Below are 20,161 nucleotides of genomic sequence, written 5' to 3'. Positions count from 1 at the left end.
AAGCTAGCGAGACAACAGCTCTCATAAAAAATGACCGACAGAGTCAAGAAAATCAGGAAAGTTGTTTAAAATTCATTCTAATGAAAACTATGTTGGGCTGTGCACTGAATATTTGATCATATACCTAGCATTATGTCTGAACAATACTACACCTGTATGACAGTTAATAAGCTACTTTACCTTGGTTAGCCAATGCATTAAGTAAGGTATAAATGCCCTTATGTCCTTCGTTATCAGCTATAAATTAACATTAATTACTGATATTAGGAAGCCTCTTCCTGCTGCCAGGATATTACTGATAGACTAATAAACCGTGTAAAATAGATGTTTCATATTCCAGTCTACAGCATGATTACTGGAGATTGAGATAAACATGATGAGCAAACACGTTAGAGCCAGGCACTGTTTTAACATGGTCTGTAAGCATTAATCAATGGTTAACGTAATGATGACTAATTGATAAGCATAATGTGGGGCATCGGTGGTGCAGTTGGAGAATGCGCTTGGTCGGTAATCGGAAGGTTGCAGGTTCAAGCCCAGCTCTGGGTGACACATGACGATGTGTCCTTGGGCAAGACACTTAACCCCTAGTTGCTCCCACTGCTGCGTCAGTGGTGTGTGAATGGGTATGAAAAGGGCGTGATTGTGTTAGATGTACTGATGGATAGTACATTATAGTAAAGATTGGATCCATCAGTGAGTGAATGTGAGAGCAAATGGGTGTGGATGGGTAGGTGTGACCTGTGGTGTACAGCAGCTTTGAGTACTCCATGACTAGAAAAGCGCTATATAAGCTCAAGTCCATTTACCATTTAATGTTTGGATAAGCCCCTTTCCAAGTCCTCCTAAAGGATCACAACTTGATTACAGTATGATCATACTTTGCATTTATTAATGTTAAAAATCATTTTCAAAACAAATTAAACAAATACAGGGTTAGCCTACATAAATATATTTTTTGATTAGTTTCCATGTATCTATAACCCCAGGTATATGATCAAATATTCAGTACACAGCCCAATATAGTTTTCATTAGAATGAATTTAAAAAAACTTTCCTGATTTTCTTGACTCTGTCGGTCCATTTTTTATGAGAGCTGTTGTCTCGCTAGCTTCATGATGGTGACACAGTTTTCTCCACCAGCACACCGCAAAGAGCACTGTCTCATGCAGCTATTGGTATACAATATAGTTATTTCAGTTGAAAAACACAGGTGCTTGTATATTTATTGAATTATATTTGATTTTAACAGTGGACAAAAAAATTAAAGAAATCACATTTATTACTCCCCTGGAGGTCAGGGGCTGATAAACCAGGTTGAAAGAGTGCCCGCCCGTATGTGACGCTCCGTGAACAACAGCAAACATACCCATAAACAAACAGGGATAATCTGATTGGTCAATACTAGTCGACCTTTTATTGGTTGATTCACAAAAAAATTCCGAACGCAGGCAGAGATCTGTGAGCAAATATTCCCTTAGTGCGAGAGGAAGAACCGGAGTGTGAGCGCAGCAAATCTGCGCGAGCAGCATTATATCCGAGCACAAGGACACAGTTTGAGCGCGCGCAGCAATATAACCGAGCACGAGGAGACAGTTTGAGCACGCGCAGCATTATAACCGAGCACGAGGAGACAGTTTGAGCATGCGCAGCATTATAACCGAGCACGAGGGGACTTTTTCAAACCGCCCCCTACACACTCCCCCTCCACGACGGAGTGCACTCCGTCACGGAGTCACACTCGCAACTGAATGAAGTTCACTTCATCAGGGTGTAGGGTATAAATACAGCTTTGGGACAGAAACTTCCCTCGATCTCAGGCGGAAACAGATAGACAAAGATAAAAAAAAGAAAATATAACGTAGAAAATACAAAAGAAACTTACTCCCACGCTTCTTTGGCTGCATTTATTTTTTTTATTGAAGAGTTTTTCATGTTTCACTCTCACTTGAATGAATTCTTTTGTTTTTGTTAAAGTCCCTGTAAATATTAGACACTCAGATACACACAAACTGTCCGAACAAATGCAAGGCAGGCCTTCATCAATGACATGTACATCTAAATTTGTGAACATCTGCACTCATTAAATATTTCTGTTAGTTTTACAGTATTTGTGCAGGCACATGTGCGTGGAACTTACATTCGTATGTTGCTTCCTCCATGGCTGACACCGGACACAATTTAGCGCTACACGTGTTCAGCGAGTCGGCATCGGTGCAGACTTGCTTGTGGAGGGTTTTATAGCCCACTACCCCTCCCCTTGGATCGGTTTGGGATGGCCCTTAATGTGGCGGACCCTCCGCGAGAATGCGCAAACGGAGGGTTAGTGGGTAGGGAGAGTGTGTAGGGGGCGGTTTGAAAAAGGCCCGAGGAGACAGTTTGAGCACGGGCAGCATTATAACTGAGCACGAGGAAACAGTTAGAGCACGCACAGAGCAAATTTGAGCGCAAGAGCAGAGTTTTGAGAGACAATATCACAAAATCTGAGCATGAAATCAATAAAATACTGCTCTCAAACCAATTCAAAATGCTCTTGATTTAAGATACGATATTCATTCCATGCTTCCCCTCAAACAGACACTGCAATCTTAAAATCCTAAAAACACTGCTCCTGGTTAGTAGACGGCCTGACTACACTAAGCCCATTTGCCTGCAGCTCAACCAGCCACGTAAGAGGGTCTATTAATCACTAAACACTTAATTTAACAAGTAGACAGTAAAAAAAAAAAACATCATGATGCTGTACACTAAAAAGGGACCAAGTAAAACCCCCTTTTATTTAACAGGACTCATCACTGGTGACTAATGAGACAATTATCCCCCTAGTCTGAGAATGAATGGCATAATCACCTCAGTGTTATTATTCATTGATCAGCTTTTAAATCCAACAGAACATTGACTAATTTTGCCAGTTAAATCATGTAAGATGGATGGTTTAGTTTGATTGTGCTAACCGTGCTAACTGTGGTTACACGGTAAGGCTTTGCTTTGCTTTTTTGTGCTACAGAGCAAGAGGTCTAATGACTTGAAGGTCTAAAAGTTAAACTGGCTCTAACAGCTGTGCCCTCTCCTCAGGCAGCTCTTTCTCTGAAGACACAGTGAAACACTTCTAGCCTGCAGATATTTCAGGATGCTGCGGCGTTAGCCATGTTTCTCTTGGTTTACCTTCAGTTTCCAAGGTTGCTGTGTTGCATGTTACACACAGCAGACAGTGTAACGACACGTGATGTCTCAGTCCTGTTTTATTGATCTGTGTGTTCTACCTGCCCTCATCATCACTGTTTCAGACGCCACACTACCAGCACAGAGGACAGGTGCAGGATGTCCATCTTAAGTCAGCACTCAGATTCAAAACACATGGATGTGCGTCTCCAATGAATCAGTGGCTGTAACTGTCACCAACTTAAGTGGTCATCATCAACAAATTGCTTCAGCCAGAAACAGGACTGAGCATGAGCTGAAAAAATACCTCTGTATGAGACAGTGTCTCTCCTGGCTCCTCACTCCTCCTCCACAGCTCCTGGAACAGGAGGACCAGCTGGACCACTCCCCCCACCACTGAAACACCTCCTCCTGACAAAGAGCACACACACACACACACACACACACACACACACACACACACACACACACACACACACACACACACACACACACACACACACAAAGAAAATAAGCAAGTAAGTAATCTTCACCTGAGGAAGGTAACAGGCTTCTAAATGGGCCGTATGAGTTAGGACGCAGTCACACTGGCCAATCGTGCCGTACCTAAGCACGCTTCAGCCGTAAAGCACGTTTGGAATGGCAAGTGTGACCGCAATTGTACCGTGCTCAAGCACGATTCCCTTCCCTGCTTCGGCACGCTTCGAAGAGGTGGGCTTCGGCACGGTTTACTTCATGCACGAGCACACGGACAGCGCGTGCGATCCTTTATGTATAATCACCGCGAGCGCATCTCTCGTAGTGCTGCACGATTTGGGGACAAGGTGCGATTTGCGATTAGGTGGACAATATTGCCGTTGCGATTTAATAAAAAAAATTGTGTCATGATGAGTCTACAGACTTGCTTGGTTACCATGGAGAAAAATCTGAATTGCATGTGCTGACATTGTGATTGCGATTGTGATAACCTCTTGTGCGATTACGTAATTGCATGTGCTGACATTGCGATTGCGATTGCGATAATCGTGCAGCCCTAATCTCTCGAAAATCATTTTAAACAAAGCGGGGGTGTTAGAGGGCTTTGTCGGGCGAAAACGACTTACTATAAGTCCAAATGTCTCTAAAGTTGTAGGAGTGCTCTCTGTGTCTCATTGTGCTGACTCTGATGAGATCGCACTTCATGTAAACAAATGCTTCGCAATGACATAGGCGGGCTGTGCGCGTGTGAGATACCCGCTAAAGTCTGGTTCATATTGGGGTAGTGTGACCGCTGGCCGTACTCTCCAGCTGGGGGGGCAATTGTGCTTAAGCACGGCACATTTTGGATGGCCAGTGTGACCGCGTCCTCAGACAGGAGAAGTGACACAGGGATGTGATTAAAAGAGTGTGTGAGCTCAGTCTGACAACTGTTCAGTATATCTGTGTGTATGTGTGTGAAAGTTTACCTTATCACTTGTCTGTTTAACATTTTGTCCTCCGGCACTGAGTGGTTGTAGATGGAGATCCAGCTGCTCCACTCGCCCTACACTTCTGTCCTGACACACACACACACACACAAACACGCACGCACACACACACACACGCAAACACACACACGCAAACACACACACACACACACACCACAATAAAAACACACATAAAGATACGCATGAACATGACAGATTTACAGCATAACCATCTCTATGATGAGTTTGGAAGCCTATCATTGACAGACACCACATTGGAAAAGCTGACCCAACCTAACTGACTGGACCCTGCCCTGGAGGACCTGATACGAGACAAAAAGTTGGGGTCGTTTTTTGTTGATGTTTTTTTTAAATTGAGCTTTTAAAGGTGCATCATAGTATCAATAACTGTACTTGCAAATTTTTATGCAGGAAACGTTATGCAGGAAACTTTATGAGCATTGAAATTAAAAGAAGATAAAAATGGAAAGGAAAATAAACAAGTTAGAATGAAATACAATTAAACACATTTTACACATGATCAATTACAGGTCAACCCATTTCAGACAAAGAAAATGAAACATACAAAAGTCTGTAAGACTCTGAGTGCTACACACACCCCAAATCCTGCCTCCTGCACAGGTAGGGGCGAGATATAGAATAAGTGTGCAAATATAGATCCACATACACAGCTTAATACACAAGAATCTGTGTATAAACATAGAATCATCACTCTAAACTGCAGGGAAATGTAGACGCCCAACATATGAAATGAAGGGGGATCACATTGCATTCAGTCTGTTTAAAGATCCACTTAGAGTGTGTCTTCAACTTTATACAGATCAGTGCAGAATGATCCTTCTTCCATTTGGCTAGCTGTAAGGCTGCAGAGGGGACACCAAATAGAGCAACAAATGGCTAAGGGTCTATCTTAGTTACTGGAAACATTCCTTAGTGAGTTTGCTCCATATTGACATGATAGCATCAGGCAGTAGCTGCAGATTTGTCGGCTGAACATCCATGGTGCCAATCTCCTGTTCCACCACATTTGGATGTGGTGCTCTATTAGATTGAGATCTGGGGACTGTGGAGGCCATTTGAGTACAGGGAAGTCATTGTTATGTTGAAGAAACCAGTCTGAGATGATTCCAGCTTTATGACATAAAGCGTTATCCTGCTGGAAGTAGCCATCAGAAGATGGGTACACTGTGCTCATAAAGGGATGGACATGGTTGAGTTACTGTTGCCTTTCTATCAGCTCCAACCAGTCTGTCCATTCTCCTCTGACCTCTGGCATCAACAAGACATTTTGGCCCACAGAACTGCCGCTCACTGGATATTTTCTCTTTTTGGGACCATTCTCTCTAAACCCTAGAGATGGTTGTGGTTTAAAATCCCAGTAGATCGGCAGTTTCTGAAATACTCAGACCAGCCCGTCTGGCACCAACAACCATGCCACGTTCAAAGTCCCTTAAATCACCTTTCTTCCCCATTCTGATGCTCGCTTTGAACTGCAGCAGATCATCTTGACCATGTCTCCATGCCTAAATACATTGAGTTGCTGTGATTGGCTAATTAGAAATTTGCGTTAACAAGCAGTTGGACAGGTGTGCCTTATAAAGTGGCCTGTGAGTGTATTTAAGTTATCTGTCATTGGTCCAGTGAGCCCTGTGGTTAGCTTACAATGATGAGACTGTGCCTGGCACTGACAGAGGAGGAAAGAGGCGGGTTTTATGCCTGCTCACTTACAGCTGCAGGGTTCCTACCTGTTGATCAGGTCAGCCACTCCCCGTAAATAGACAATACCCAGAAGTTTAACAACTCTATAAAGAACCACTTGTGCTGCTAAGGAGTTGAGAGCTTTTCAGACCAGACTGTCTCCATGTTTTTGATACAAATAATGAGAACAAGGTTTGCCACTTTTGAAAACCTGCCTTAATTTACCTTTCACCATGCTGCAGTACTTGAGTCAAGGAGTGGTGGTGGATCTTTAGGAAAGTTTGTCCTCTCCTTTTCATTTGTCTTGTTGTTATTGTCAGGTCTGCCTCTCTTGTGTTCCCGCGTATGCGTCAAAGATGTCTGGCGTGGAGCGTGCCCTCATGCGGGTTAGAAATGGGATTAATTGCAATTCATTTACTTTAAATGAGTAACTTCTTATTGACGATTAATCGATTATCGATTAATTGTTTGCATCTCTGCACAGAGGTAAAAGAAGAACTAGTATTTCCGCGTAGTCTCAAACCAGGGACCTTTAGGGGAACGTGATAACAACTACTCTACGTAAACGGATGGGGACTCCCCCCAGGGCATGAGCCACTTAAGCGACCTGTCGGCAGACCTGTCTCCTGAACTCCCCACACGCCAGTTCCTAAATCAAACCTTCAAGAAGAAAACACATAACACTGAAGCTGAAGATGGAATCCTCAACTAAGACCATAAGTAGTTTTAGAAAGATATACATCGACTGGATCACAGTTATATTGTGTGTACAGGAACACACACACACACACACACACACATACACATACACACACACACACACACACACACACACACACGCATACACACAAACAAACACTTAAAGGCTTAAAGTCACACAACTGTGTTGTCTTAGTAGGGTCATAAACAAGCCCACACAGGCTCTTTACTCTGCCAGATTACCCACTGGCTAATGGAGCACATAAAACACACACACACACACACACACACACACATACACACACACACACACACACACACACACACACACACACACACACACACACACAGAAGATGTGTAATTCAGAGCAGAACTTTTCTACAAACTGTCAGGGTGAAATGAACATGAAGCTGACACATCTGCAGGTCCACAGTGCAGGTGAGGACAGAGGACTCACATTTGTTGCTTTTTGACTGTTTCCCAGTGTTTTTTTGTTGTTGTTGTTTTTTGTGAAGAGGAAGTAACTGAGTAAATCATCCTGTCTGCCATTGGCCTCTAAATCTGTTAGATTAGAAGGTCTGAGCTTGGTAATTACTGTTTGCTCAGGGGTTGGTCTGTCCTTTACATATGGAAAAAGGGGATCTCAAGCATCACTCCCTACTCCACAACACCATCCACTCAGCTCCAGGTGAAAAGCACAGGTAGGTTTTACTTCTGCCTTACCTGTCAAAGAGTTAAGAGCTCAGTTTCTTGCCAGCTGTCTGGATTCTGGCACAACAAACACCTGTTTGATCCAAATTAGGAATGCACCAATCCAACTTTTCTGGTTCTGATACCAGTACAGATACCTGGGCTGGTGTGGACTAATACCAAAAACCAATCTGATATCAGTGTTAGTTAATAACATGTATGCTGCACCATGGGATCAGTCTGGTACTGTTTTGGGTAGAAGGCAAAAATGTGTAGATGGAATTACTAAAACTAATATTTTTTTTTAAGTATAAACTATTTAAATGTTAATCAGCAAAACCAAAGCTTCAGAATGTTCAGAAATTATTTTTCAATGTTTAACTGTTATACCCTGTAGACTGGTAATGCAGCAAAAAACTTAGGTAGTAAATTAGATGTAACACTCCAAATCAAGTAGTTAGGAGCGTAGGATAGAACAAAGGCACAGAGCTGTTTTCCTGGATCAGAACTATGGATTGGCCCTTGCCATCAACACAGTTACGGCTTTTTTAAGAGCTGGATCAGACTGATACCAGGCTCAGGATCAGTGCATTCCTAATCCAAATCAGCCTGACTGTCGCCCAACTCATGACAAAGCTGAAGACTCAGCTCCTCTGGGAACACCCCAGGCACTGAGCTAGGCTCTCCTCTCTGGTCCTCAGTTCCTGAGCCACATTTCATCCGCACAGTACTTTTCTATGTTTGAGAAACTTCAGATCCACCTCTTTGTCAATGTCTCCACACTTGTTAGTGTTACTAGTCACTACCTTTCCTTCGGTTGAGATTCTTTTTTTTTGCTGAACTGCAAACACTTAAACAAAGTTGGACATCAGTACCACAGACTATTCAGAATGGACAGCCTGGCTCCACCTTTTACCATTTGTACAGCTTTGAAGCCATAGTACCCCTGTCAAAGGCACCACCATTGTGCAGCCACTCTGTGCAGTAGAGACAAGGCACTCTAAGTGGGGCCGGTGACAAAAATAATTTTCTTTTTTTCTTTTGAGAGTGTAATCTCTTCTTCACTGTCCTTCCTGATGTATCTTACTTTATGTTAAAAATCTACACAAGAAAGTCAGCTGTCTATCATTGTTAAACATGAGGTACAGCCTCGTTTTTTAACCTCTAATAACTAACGAAAAAAGAAACTTTTCAGAAAAAAGAGGACTGGAACACAACACAGCCAAAAAATATCTTCATATCACCACAGCATACCGATGAGAGAAACATTTCTACCAGGTGTTCTTATTTTTTAAAGTTTGACCACAACCCATCTTGAATGACTGGGTGACAGAGTTTTTGACCTATACTGCAGCCAGCCACAAGGGAGAGCAGTTTTTTTTCATGCTTTATTAAGCCGCGTTTCCACCAAGCAGACCAGTTCGGTTCGTCTCGGTATGGTGCGCTTTTTGCGGCGTTTCCACTGACTTATCCCGGGACAGATCCCTAAAAACCGAGACGAGCCGACCTACTTTTTTGGGACCCTTTCGTATGGGTGCCAGACTGAACCGATCCGCTCTCGGAAGGTGGAGCAACACACTGCAGACCATTGATAGGTCAAATCGTCACTTACCCCGACAGCAGCTGCATTTCTCCTGGCTGCACACAGACTTCTCTGAAACAAAGCTTGATTGTTCTTTGTAACAGAGAGCTACATGCCAATCACAGACAGGACGGAATGCTGCATGTCTTTATCTATGCTCTTTGTTTACTGTATTGCGTTTTTCTTCTTTGTTGGATTTAACAGCGGGGTAAGCTGCTACAGTCTCGCGCTATTGTTTAACAGCTGCGGCTTCTGGCATCCAGCTTACACGCCGCCCACCACGAGAGGGCACAGTTTGCTGTGGAAACGCAAACGGGATCAGGCTTAACTGTCCCAAACCGCCCCAAACCGTACTGAACCGACCCAGACTGCTTGCTGGAAACGCAGCTTTAGACCCTTAAAGATCAAAACTCAATTACTTTGCGTCCTCGATAGGGCTGCAATGATTAGTTGGCATAATCGACTACATTGACCGAAAAAAGTCATCAACGTGAATCATAACAGTCGATGCATCGTTTTGTTTTTATTGTTGTTGTCAGATAGTGAAATGAAATACCAGGTGGTAAATGCTCATCTGCAACTTCAGTTCACTGCATGATGCTCCGCCTTAATGGATACTTTTATGGGAAATGGTCACTAAGTTCATACATGAGGAATATTGCTGAGGAAATACCTCCACGCCCCGATGGCACTATGCACTGCCAGAGGCTCTGCATCTCCGGCTTAGACAGCCTGACAGCTTCCGCAAAGCAAAGCAACTAATCATTAGAAAACAAGCCCAACGTCACTGATAAGTGGTCTCTCCAACCAACACCACAAACAACAACTTCATTTCCGCGTTACCTGCACATGACACAGGGCTGGCCAACCAGATGAGAGAACCTAACTATGGGTAAATGCAGTGAAAACTAGGAAAGCACATTTAGCAGATGTTGGTCACAGATATGAGGTGCTTTAAGAAAAATATTTAAACCTCCTAATATACAAATACTTATCAAAGTTATATGTAAATAGTTCTCTTTTTTATATCCGGTTATTTACCACTTTGTGCTTTCAACAACCAACAATAATTGATGGACTTATGTTGGTGTGAAACATTAATCTGTTGTTCCTTGTTAGTGCAACACTATTTAAAGTCATATTATTTTTTATGTAATTTCTGAGTCATCTTGTTAATTCTGACATACAAGGTATTTGCCATTTAAGTAGTATCTATTGAAACTATAAAATCATTAAGTCTCAATCAGAAAAAAAACAATTCTTCAGATTGTACACAAGTTCTTTTCAAATGTAAACTTTTATACCCTGGTGACTGGTAATGCAGCAAAATGCAAAGCAAAAAAGCATAGAGCTGTTTGCCTAGATTGGTACCATGGATCTCTTCCCACTGATACCGATCGGGCCATGAGAGGCACCATTACACTAGGGCTGGGCGATTATGGTAAAAATAAGAATCCCGATTATTTTAAGTGATATTGAAATCACAATACACAATTATTCATTTATTCCAAAACTTCAGTACTGATTTAAACACAACTTTAAAGAACCAGCAAGTGGCACATACAGTATTATTGATACACATAAGTCACACACACTCTCTGTGGCTGCACATGGAACACAGAAGAGCTATGAAGCACAGGAACTTGCATACATCTACACTGTGTGACATATTAATTGTTTTTCTTCGATTATATTGTTTTTATGATTGTCAGATGGCAAAATTGAAATCACGATTAAAATCCAATTAATTGTCCATCCCTACGATATACCAATAACCAATACCACCAATCAGTATCAGAGCATCCCTAATTTAAAGGAAGGAGAAATAATGTCAACAAGCATCACCATGGTTTAATTTACACAGGCTGGATTTTACAGGTGTTCACTCCAAAGCCACTGATGCAAAACACAGTCCAAATTAGGTTACAACATGAAATAAAAGAGAGATTATACAACATCAAAAATTGTCATTAGTTGCAGCTGTAGCTACAACATGGTCCAGAGTTTTCATCATAAGCGCAATGTGACATCCTTACTGTGTAAATAGTTAAACTGATCAAGTACTGCTAAATGAAAAAAATATTTGCTAGATTAATTTAAAAAATAGTCATTAGATTAATCGTTTGAAAAAAATTGTTTGCAACAGTTTTAGTCCTCAATAAACCTGAGCGTCAGCAGCATTATCTTAAAAAGTGCTTTGCTGCTGAATGGAGCGACTGATCTGAACAGGGTCTGTCAGGGCTAGGGATGGGTACCAAATTAGGTACTTTTAAAGGTACCGACCGAATTCTGTCAAAATTACCGGGTACCAATTCATGTAAAATCAAAAGGTACCATGTTTAGGTACCTAAATGCATCTTTGTGGCTGTGAGAGAGTGGAAGAATAGGTGATTTTCTATGCTGGACATGAACACAGCATTGCAAAGTTATATATTTAAGAATAAAAATATTAAATTGAAAAGAATTAAAATTTTATCTGTAAACAAATTGATATTTTTTACTACATAAACACATAAAAGTACCTAAAATTGGTACCGTTGAGTACCGGTACTGATTGCCACGTACCAGGAATTGGTACCGTATCGTTTCAAATGTAAAAGGTACCCATCCCTAGTCAGGGCTGACTAAATGATGCTACCACAGTAAATGAAACCTCCTCACAGACAGAATTAAGTCACCGTTACTAGGGTGCATCATGATGTTTGTATGTAATAATGTGTGAAGAGTGTTTTAGTCTGGCTGAATAATTATGTCTTTAATAGTTGTTGCCAGGAAAAGTGTTTCAGATGTCCTGCCAGTCGTTGTGTGCGCTTCACAACTTCTCTTCTACTGTAGCCACCAGTTCACAGTGTAATCCACAACTCATCCAAAAACCAGACTGTCTCCAAGTCCACTTCACAGCTGCTTCTTTAGTACAGGAGACTGGGTGGACTGGACCATAGATGCAGTGTTCACTGGGCAAACGGGTAATTTCTCAGCTGTCTGAGGGCCTTTAATGTTTGCTTCATGAGTGAGCGCAGAAACATAGTCTGTGGTTTAAAGGAGGACATTTCAAACAGCCAGCCCACTTTGCTTTCTTCCCCCCAACAGTCAAATAGTCATGCTGGGCAAACCTTTTGGTCAGCATGCAAGGCAGTCTGTTAACAGCTTGTTTAGGCCTCAGTGGACAGCAGAGCCAAATGGCCAGTCAGTGATGTCACTACACAGCATCCAGGCAGTGAAGCTGGGACTGGATCTGCTTTCAGACAGATTAATTAGACAGACTGAGGCAGATGAGCATGTTTCATTAACCTCAGGAGAGTCACCAAGATTAACTCTATGGCACGCAACAAATCTGCTGCAGAAAAACCTGCTTTGGCTTCAAAACTCCCAACAAGAACAGTAAGCAAAGGGTCCTGAGACCGACTGCTGTCTGCGTTTCAGCTGAGGGCAGAAAGGGACAAAGGCCAGATGACCCCACAGAACAGGGGTCTGCAACCTGCGGCTGTTTAAATCTTGCAGTGGCTCTTGTATCTTTCAAAAAAAAAATTTGAATTAAAAAAAAAAAAAAATTCTCACAGAGGGTATTGATGATTAGAGACATTGACACTAAACAAAATTATTATTCAACGTTTTGTTGAACTAAGTCTTCATCCCATCTGTCAATAAAGCCTGCCACTGCTCTACTTCACCTCCTACAACATCAACAGCCCACCAACTTTCCATGCACCTGTGGCTAACCTCAAGTTTTACAGCCCTGGGAAGATAACTACATCTACAAAAAGACTAATCTGGAAGAAAATATAGATTTTAATTCTGGATGGATTCATTCAACTGCCTAAGTGCCAGCCTAATATACATGATTGATGTGTGGCAAAACATTTGCAAACAACAAAAAATGATGACTTGAGCAATTTTATCAATGTATGTTATTAAATTCAAGTGTTTTTTTATTTTGAATTTTTTTTACAAATTTTTACAATTTCTGTTTTATTTAATAGTTGTTGCCAGGAAAATAGCGTTCTCAAAATCCTCATTTTAGGCCATTCTGAAGATCTTGTTGAAACACTCCGTTTGGAGAATGACCTCCAGTAACCTCACAACGTCACAGCCCTTTGTGCTCTGATTGGTCAGTTCTATCAGCGGGGCGGAGGGGGTAGAGCCACAAAATCGCTGAGGAGCAGCGATTGTCTGGAGATTGTGTTTGTCTGGAGATCCTACATGTAACCATGGCTGCATTGTTTACATGTGAATTCAGCTGTAAGCAGCCTGTAGCATGTCAATGCCAATTGCTGTAAGGCCTGATGTTGAAGTAGGTGAGGACGACGTGCTGGTTCTCAGATGTGACCTAAGAAGTGACGACATGGACCTGTTCTTCCATCCATTGTAAGTGGGAACATAAGATCTATCTCCAATAAGATGGACCAGCTAGCTGTGCTAACCCAGCAACAGAGGGAATACCAGAGGGCAGAGTAGCATCATGCTATTCACAGACATGGCTAACAGAGCTAACACCAGACACCCAGCCACACTGGAAGAGCTTCACTTGCTGTGAGCAGACAGGATCCAGGAGACAGAGATGGAGCATGTTTGAACAAGCTCAGTCCTGGACCCTGTGGAGGTGGAGGCTGCTGAACTGGAGAATGATGGACAAGCTGTCTTCATCTATTAGGCAATGGGCCGAAGTAAAAAAACGTGTTATTCATTGATCCCTGCCGCATAAGGACGAATATTTTTCACAGCAGACAGATAAAATTATGTTAAGTATATAAGTATTTGTTTCCAACTTCAGTTTGTGCACATTAATGAAAGAGAGCGAGCAAAATCTTTGAATTTTGAGCAGGCAAACGAAGCGGGCTACTTACGTCATCTCCATGACAACCAGGAAGAAGCCGCGGTAAAATATGCAAACCACGGCTTCAAAAACACTTTAAATAAATAAAATACATTTTTCCTCCGATTAAGCTTACAAGCTGGTCTACATGGTAATTATTAATAACTTCTAATAGTGTTATGGTACACCTGCACGGCCAAATTCAACGCTATTGTTTTCTCCTGGCGTTAAATATCTAACGTTCTTTGACGTTCTTTGTCATGTTTTACACAACGTTATCTTTCCAATTCAACACAGCTGCAAATGAACGGTGTCAAATAATTTTTTTTATAAAGAAGTTTGTATTTAAATACCACAACATCAAAATAAAACATACGTTGTCTGTTAAATTGTCTCTGTGTTGTTTATATTCCCCAACACTGACATGTAATAATGTTCATAATTGAATTTTAAGAATAAAACTATGTACTTGATTGTTTGGGGGGTTTTTTAGGTGATGGATAAGCCTCTACCGCTCTGGTCCATCCCTTGATCTGTCCCCTCACTTGACCTCTTCACTGTAGTTCCACACACATACACACACACTGTACTTCCAGAACAGCATCTTATAATGTGACACCCCCCGCGTTTTTGGCGTTGCGTGGGAAGATGAAGTGCTGCATGCATTTGGTCTCTGACACAAATTCTGCAGTAACACCTTTTTCAAAGAAAAGCTGGGAGAAATTTATTTTTTGTGCTAAACAATGGGTTACCCTCAACACAGCAGAAAGTCTTATTGCTGAAAAAGCATTTTCAACATTTAATATCAGCGATCAAGATGTCCCTGATGTACCAAGTGATGTGGGATACCACAGAGAATGCTACAGTAGCTTTACAAACAAAGACCACATCCAAAGAGCAAACAGTAAGCAAGCCAAGGCAGCCCAAGAAAATGAAGGTTTGTATCAGATGCATTATCTTTATTGCAATACTGCAAGCAATATTTACCAGTAGGATGACTAAATTTGTTTAAGGTGTGATATGCTAACTCATTGCAAGATATTGCTGATACAGTTGACAACATCATTACAGTTATCTGTGAACATAATAAAGCAGATATGTTTCTCTGTCTGAGAGAATGGAACAGTAGCAAAAATTGAAAATTAATCAAACTAGCTCACAGTGATGTAATGATCACATAAATGAATGATTGTAGTGCATCACCAGAGCAAAATAAAAGTCTCCACAACATCAGAGGTATTTTTCTTATTTATAAATGTTAGAAACAATGTGAATCTAACATTATTTCCATTTCTTGATCACTTGTAACTTACATTTTAGTGCCATTACAATGTTCAGAAGAACCACTGCCAGATACCAGTGATGGTGCTGCATCCAAGATTCGGGTTCTGCGCTCTTCAAGTGGCCCTGAACAACCCAAAAGGGCTCCACACCTCCTGCCTGTTGCATGCCTGCTTTGCAAGGAGAACAGATACATCAAGATCAGGCACAACAGAGAGAGGGTTAAGCAAAAACTCTCTGAGTGTCTAACATTTACAGCAGGTAAACAGTGGTGGACAGTTATTGTGTATTTTCATTTCAACCTCTCTTTTTTGTTGTTGTTTTTGGTTTTGCTGTTGCTTGGCTGGTTTGTGTCAATGGATTTTTATTATTTTTTCCTTTTAATATGTGTATGTGTTTTGAGTTATGTTGTTTAATAAAAAATGTTAATATAAAAAGTATTTACCCGAGTATAAACTTTGTAAACCACAGCAGATCAACTCCTTCGAGCTGCTTAGGGGAAGAAGGATGAACACCTGTTGCTTCAAATCCATGGAAGAGATCTTGTTGCATCAGAGGCCATGTATCACCACAGCTGCTTCGCAAATTACACAAGATACCTGAGAGTAACAAAGAGAGAGGTTTCTGAGGAGGCAAATCCATATCAGGCAGGCTACAGACATTTCTGTCAGACAGTGGTGGAGGAGCGCTTACTGGCAAACCGTGAAGTTTTCAGGCTTTCACGGCTAAATGACCTCTGTAAGAAATCGTTAGAGATAAGGAAGGACTGGACATTTCCACTTACAAAGCATTTAGCCTAAAATCAAGGCTTCGTAAGTCAATTTGAGTTTTGCAATCCACTGGATGACACTTCCACCAGCACCTAAAAGTGTTTTGGAGCTAGTGCATTGCCAGTGCAAAGCTCTAAAATGTGTGAAGGGGAGATGCACATGTAAACAGCACCAGCTCCCATGCACAGACATGTGTGCATGTATTGACTGCTCCAATTCTGCAGGACAGGAAACCTAAAAAGAAATAAATGAGAGAAAATTAAATGTGCATGCTGATGCCAGATTTGTGGTATTCATTTAATTTTTCTGTATAAAGTTCATCTTGTTCAAGTTATTTCTTTTCTTGTCTCATCTCATTTAATGTCTATATAATAACCTGCGCTTCTATATCCGAGACTCGTATGAACAATGACTAAAGCTCTAAGAAGCTTGAACAAAACTTCAAACTTCATCTCAAAAATACAAAAATTAATTAAGTTTGTACCGCTAGCAAAGCTGATGAGATCGGAAAATCTAATGGGTTGGACGTCTAGTTACTGTAGATTGTTATCTTGAACATCCGCAGCTGTTGTTCCTAGTGGATCTTGACATACCCGCGACGTTACGTTTCATTTATTATGAGCTTTGTTTGCACCCATTGCATATACTCTTCATGACAATGAAAAAAATCACATGATAATCGAGTAATATCTAACCCTTTTCCCGTTTAAACGTGTTGGACATCTCATTATTGTCGCTTGTTAGCTTAAACATCTGCAGCCGTTTCTGGTGGCTAGTGACATGCTACAGTACGTTTCATTAAACATTCACATTAATTTCGGCATTACCTTGTGCCGTCAATATGCTTCGTTTGCACCCATTGCATTAATTTCTCATAATAATCAAACGTTTTCACATGACAATCGAGTAATATCACAAGAATACATTACCTTTTCTTCGTTTGCTCTGACCCCGTCTAAACCGGTCTCCACACGACATCGTGTTTATCTTGGCTTTGCCAGTGGTACGAGCAATCTGATTGGCCAACTGACGTCCGGAAAAAGTAACAAGAGCTTTCATTGGTTTGCGGTTGCTGCCGCTAGCAGCATACCTATTAGCTTGAGTGACGAATAAATCAACGTTATTTATCAAAAATGTGCAACCTTTGAGGTTGGAAACATTAACTTATATGATAATTTTTCTACACAATAATGAAAAATCTGAAAATTACCGGCAGGGGATCAATTATTTCGGAAACGAAAGCAGATAGACGTACTCGGCCCATCGCCTATATTATCTTATGGAGCTTTTTGCACTTTCCATACACTTACTTTTTTTTCTTGATTGCTGCTGTGACCTCAATTTCATTGTACTTGTTACAATGACAATAAAGTTATATTCTATTCTATTCTATTCTATTCTATTCTATTCTTTTCTATTCTATTCTATTCTATTTTATTCTATTCAAGGGCACACAGTGGCTGCTCAGTGTAGACACAGATGAACATATGTTTAATGTCACTGATTCTCTGCACAGTCTTTGGTACCACCTCAACTTCATAACCATCACCAATGAATCAGCTGGTTGTACAAACCCAAAATCAGTGTTATCAGGTCTGGTATTGTCTGCAGGATGACTTTCTTTAAAGCTCCTTTAAAACACAACGAATCATCATCACATCCAAATATGTGACTGTCTAATCATTGGTTTCTGAAGTAGCTGGGTAATAAGAAGGATGATATATACACTAAGCTAACTATTTTAGCAAAAAGCAAACCAATGGAGAGTCAGAACAGCTGACCTGATCAGGTTTTACTTTGAATTAAACAACCCTCTCCCTGTAATGCCTTTATCATTTATAATTTAAGAACATACATTAGATAGAATGACAGGAAAACTGATGGGCATCAGTATGGATAGGGATGGGTACTGAATGAGGTACTTTTATAGGTGCAGATGTATTCCATCTGTGATACAGATTTATATTAAGTATATCATGTTTTGGTACCTAAATGCATCCTTGTGACAGCAAGAGAGTGGAAGAGTAGGCAATTTTTCCTACTGGACATAAACACAGCATTGCAAGTTTTAACACTGAGAAATAAAAGTTTTGAACTGAAAAAAAAATGATTTTATTATCAAATAAATTAACAATTATTACCACATAAAGACAAATAAAAGTACAGAAAACTAGTACAGTTGAGTTATTGCCAGGTACCAGGTACTGTATCATTTCAAATGTGAAAGGTGCCCCTCTCCGAGAAAAAGTTAAATGTCAAGATGCCAGTTTTTAAGTGTGCTTATATTTTCTATTAGAGAAATACCCAGCATATGGTTGAGAAGGATGTTTAAACTTTGGTTACAGACCAAACTACAGATGGTTCAGGAGTCCTTTAAAAAAACCATTAGGCTACTGGATTTGATTAAAACAGACACGTGGTTTCATGCCGTTTCATTCTGGTTTGTGGGAAAGTTCCAAATGTCAGAAATGGTTTGGAGTAGAAAACACCAAAAATCTGAGTTAATGTTTTGATTCCCATCAGTTGGGCTCAGTTATTAAACATCATGTGAACACTTGTCAGAAAGTTGCTACGGCAGCCATGAAGCATCGGATTCATTTAACAGAATATATCTGCTTTTTCTCTGGGGGAACAGTGACATTCACGAGTTTGGTAACGGATAGCTCTGTACACACACGCGCGCGCGCACGCTCTCTCTCTCTCTCTCTCTCGCTCTCTCTCTCTCTCTCTCTCTCTCTAACTGAGCTAGAAAGCCTGTTTCTCCGGGGACTCGGATACTTTATTCCGACTGTTGATCATAAGTGTACCGAGCTGCACATGAAGCCTCAAACATTGATTGAAGGTGGGATATAGACACCGTCCGCGATAAGCACTGACTAACTCACCCCCACCCCCCGGTCGTCACTTTTTCAGCACTTCATGCAGGAGGGACAAACTTCAGAAGAGGAGAACAAACAGCGAGTTATTTACCTTAACAGGCCGGTTGTTGTTGTTGTTGAGCGGGAGGACCGGGATGTGCAGCAGGAGGAACGAGCAGACCGGGAGAGCTAAGCCTCCGTTACCGAACATGGTTCATTCATGTCACGGACAGGCAACACTTCCCTTTACCTCCGCTCCCCCTTGTCTTCTCCACCTCTCCGTCTCCTCCTCCCCCTCTTCTGCCCTTCTTCCTCCTCCCACTTCGACCCCCTTCTGATGTGGCGACGCCTCATCGCGCTCACACGCGTGTGTGCACGAGAAAAAAATCCCCTCATATTTACTGGTCGAGGATAAACTGTTTTTTCTTTTGTTTCGTTGGTTTTTTTTACACTAACATCAGTTTGTCCCTGTCTCCTTTGTCGGAAATTTCTCTGTACTTTGGGGAAACAGGAACAACACTGTCCAAACTGTTTTCAAAGAGGGCCACCTCCGATTTAGTAAAAATGATAAGGACCAGCAGGGACGGCTACTTCCGGTCAAACAATATAAAACAAAATGAGCGGGGTTTTGTTGGTTTCTTTGTTTGGTGTCTTTCTTCCTTCTAACATTTTATTTTTTAATTGAATAAATGTAAAACATCAAAATCAAATTTGTCTTGACCCTGATAAAGAATAATGCCTTGAATTACAATTTTCCTTTTCTGGGTTGTAACTTAACTCAAGTAACCACCCATATATTTTTTTAATATCTTTTCGGAACAAAATTTTAAATTCCAGAAACATACACCTGCAAAGTCCCTGTGAAGAGTTTCTGAGTGGTCTTGACAAAGTTTCGCTTGTAAATATATGCCTGATTGTAATCCACACTTCTAAATGAAATTATCAGAACCAATAAAGGTTATTCCTAATTGCTATTTCTTAGCTTCCCGATCAGTTCAGACAGGACAGGATTGGCACGTTGAAGCCTTTGGGGCGCCGTTTGTGAAGCAGCGCATGCTAAAAAAAACCCAGCAACATTTGTCACATTGAGCTTCAAACCATGTGCAAAAACACGGTTGTGATTTTTTCTAGTGACCTTTTA

At 41.1% G+C, this 20,161-nt stretch overlaps 1 protein-coding gene across 2 annotated transcripts in view; it reads right to left on the bottom strand.

Moving 5' to 3' along the window:
* The window catches only part of LOC141804483 (ADAMTS-like protein 2), a 46,576-nt gene extending 27,243 nt beyond the window's left edge, over nt 1-19,333 (bottom strand). For both annotated transcript variants that reach the window (XM_074688930.1, XM_074688931.1), the window contains exons 1-3: nt 19,133-19,333; nt 4,608-4,697; nt 3,470-3,573 (exon numbers count right to left, since the gene is read on the bottom strand). In XM_074688930.1, the coding sequence (XP_074545031.1) occupies nt 3,470-3,573; nt 4,608-4,697; nt 19,133-19,231 (293 nt within the window). In that variant the 5' untranslated portion in view covers nt 19,232-19,333. The remainder of the gene's footprint in view (nt 1-3,469; nt 3,574-4,607; nt 4,698-19,132) is intronic.
* Nucleotides 19,334-20,161: the final 828 nt, after the last annotated feature.

This window comes from Halichoeres trimaculatus, unplaced genomic scaffold (assembly GCF_033239565.1).
Source record: "Halichoeres trimaculatus isolate MK-OKI-2021-1 unplaced genomic scaffold, fHalTri1.1 fHalTri1_scaffold_15, whole genome shotgun sequence".
Classification (NCBI taxonomy): Eukaryota; Metazoa; Chordata; class Actinopteri; order Labriformes; family Labridae; genus Halichoeres; species Halichoeres trimaculatus.
This window is presented reverse-complemented; position numbering and strand designations above follow the sequence as displayed.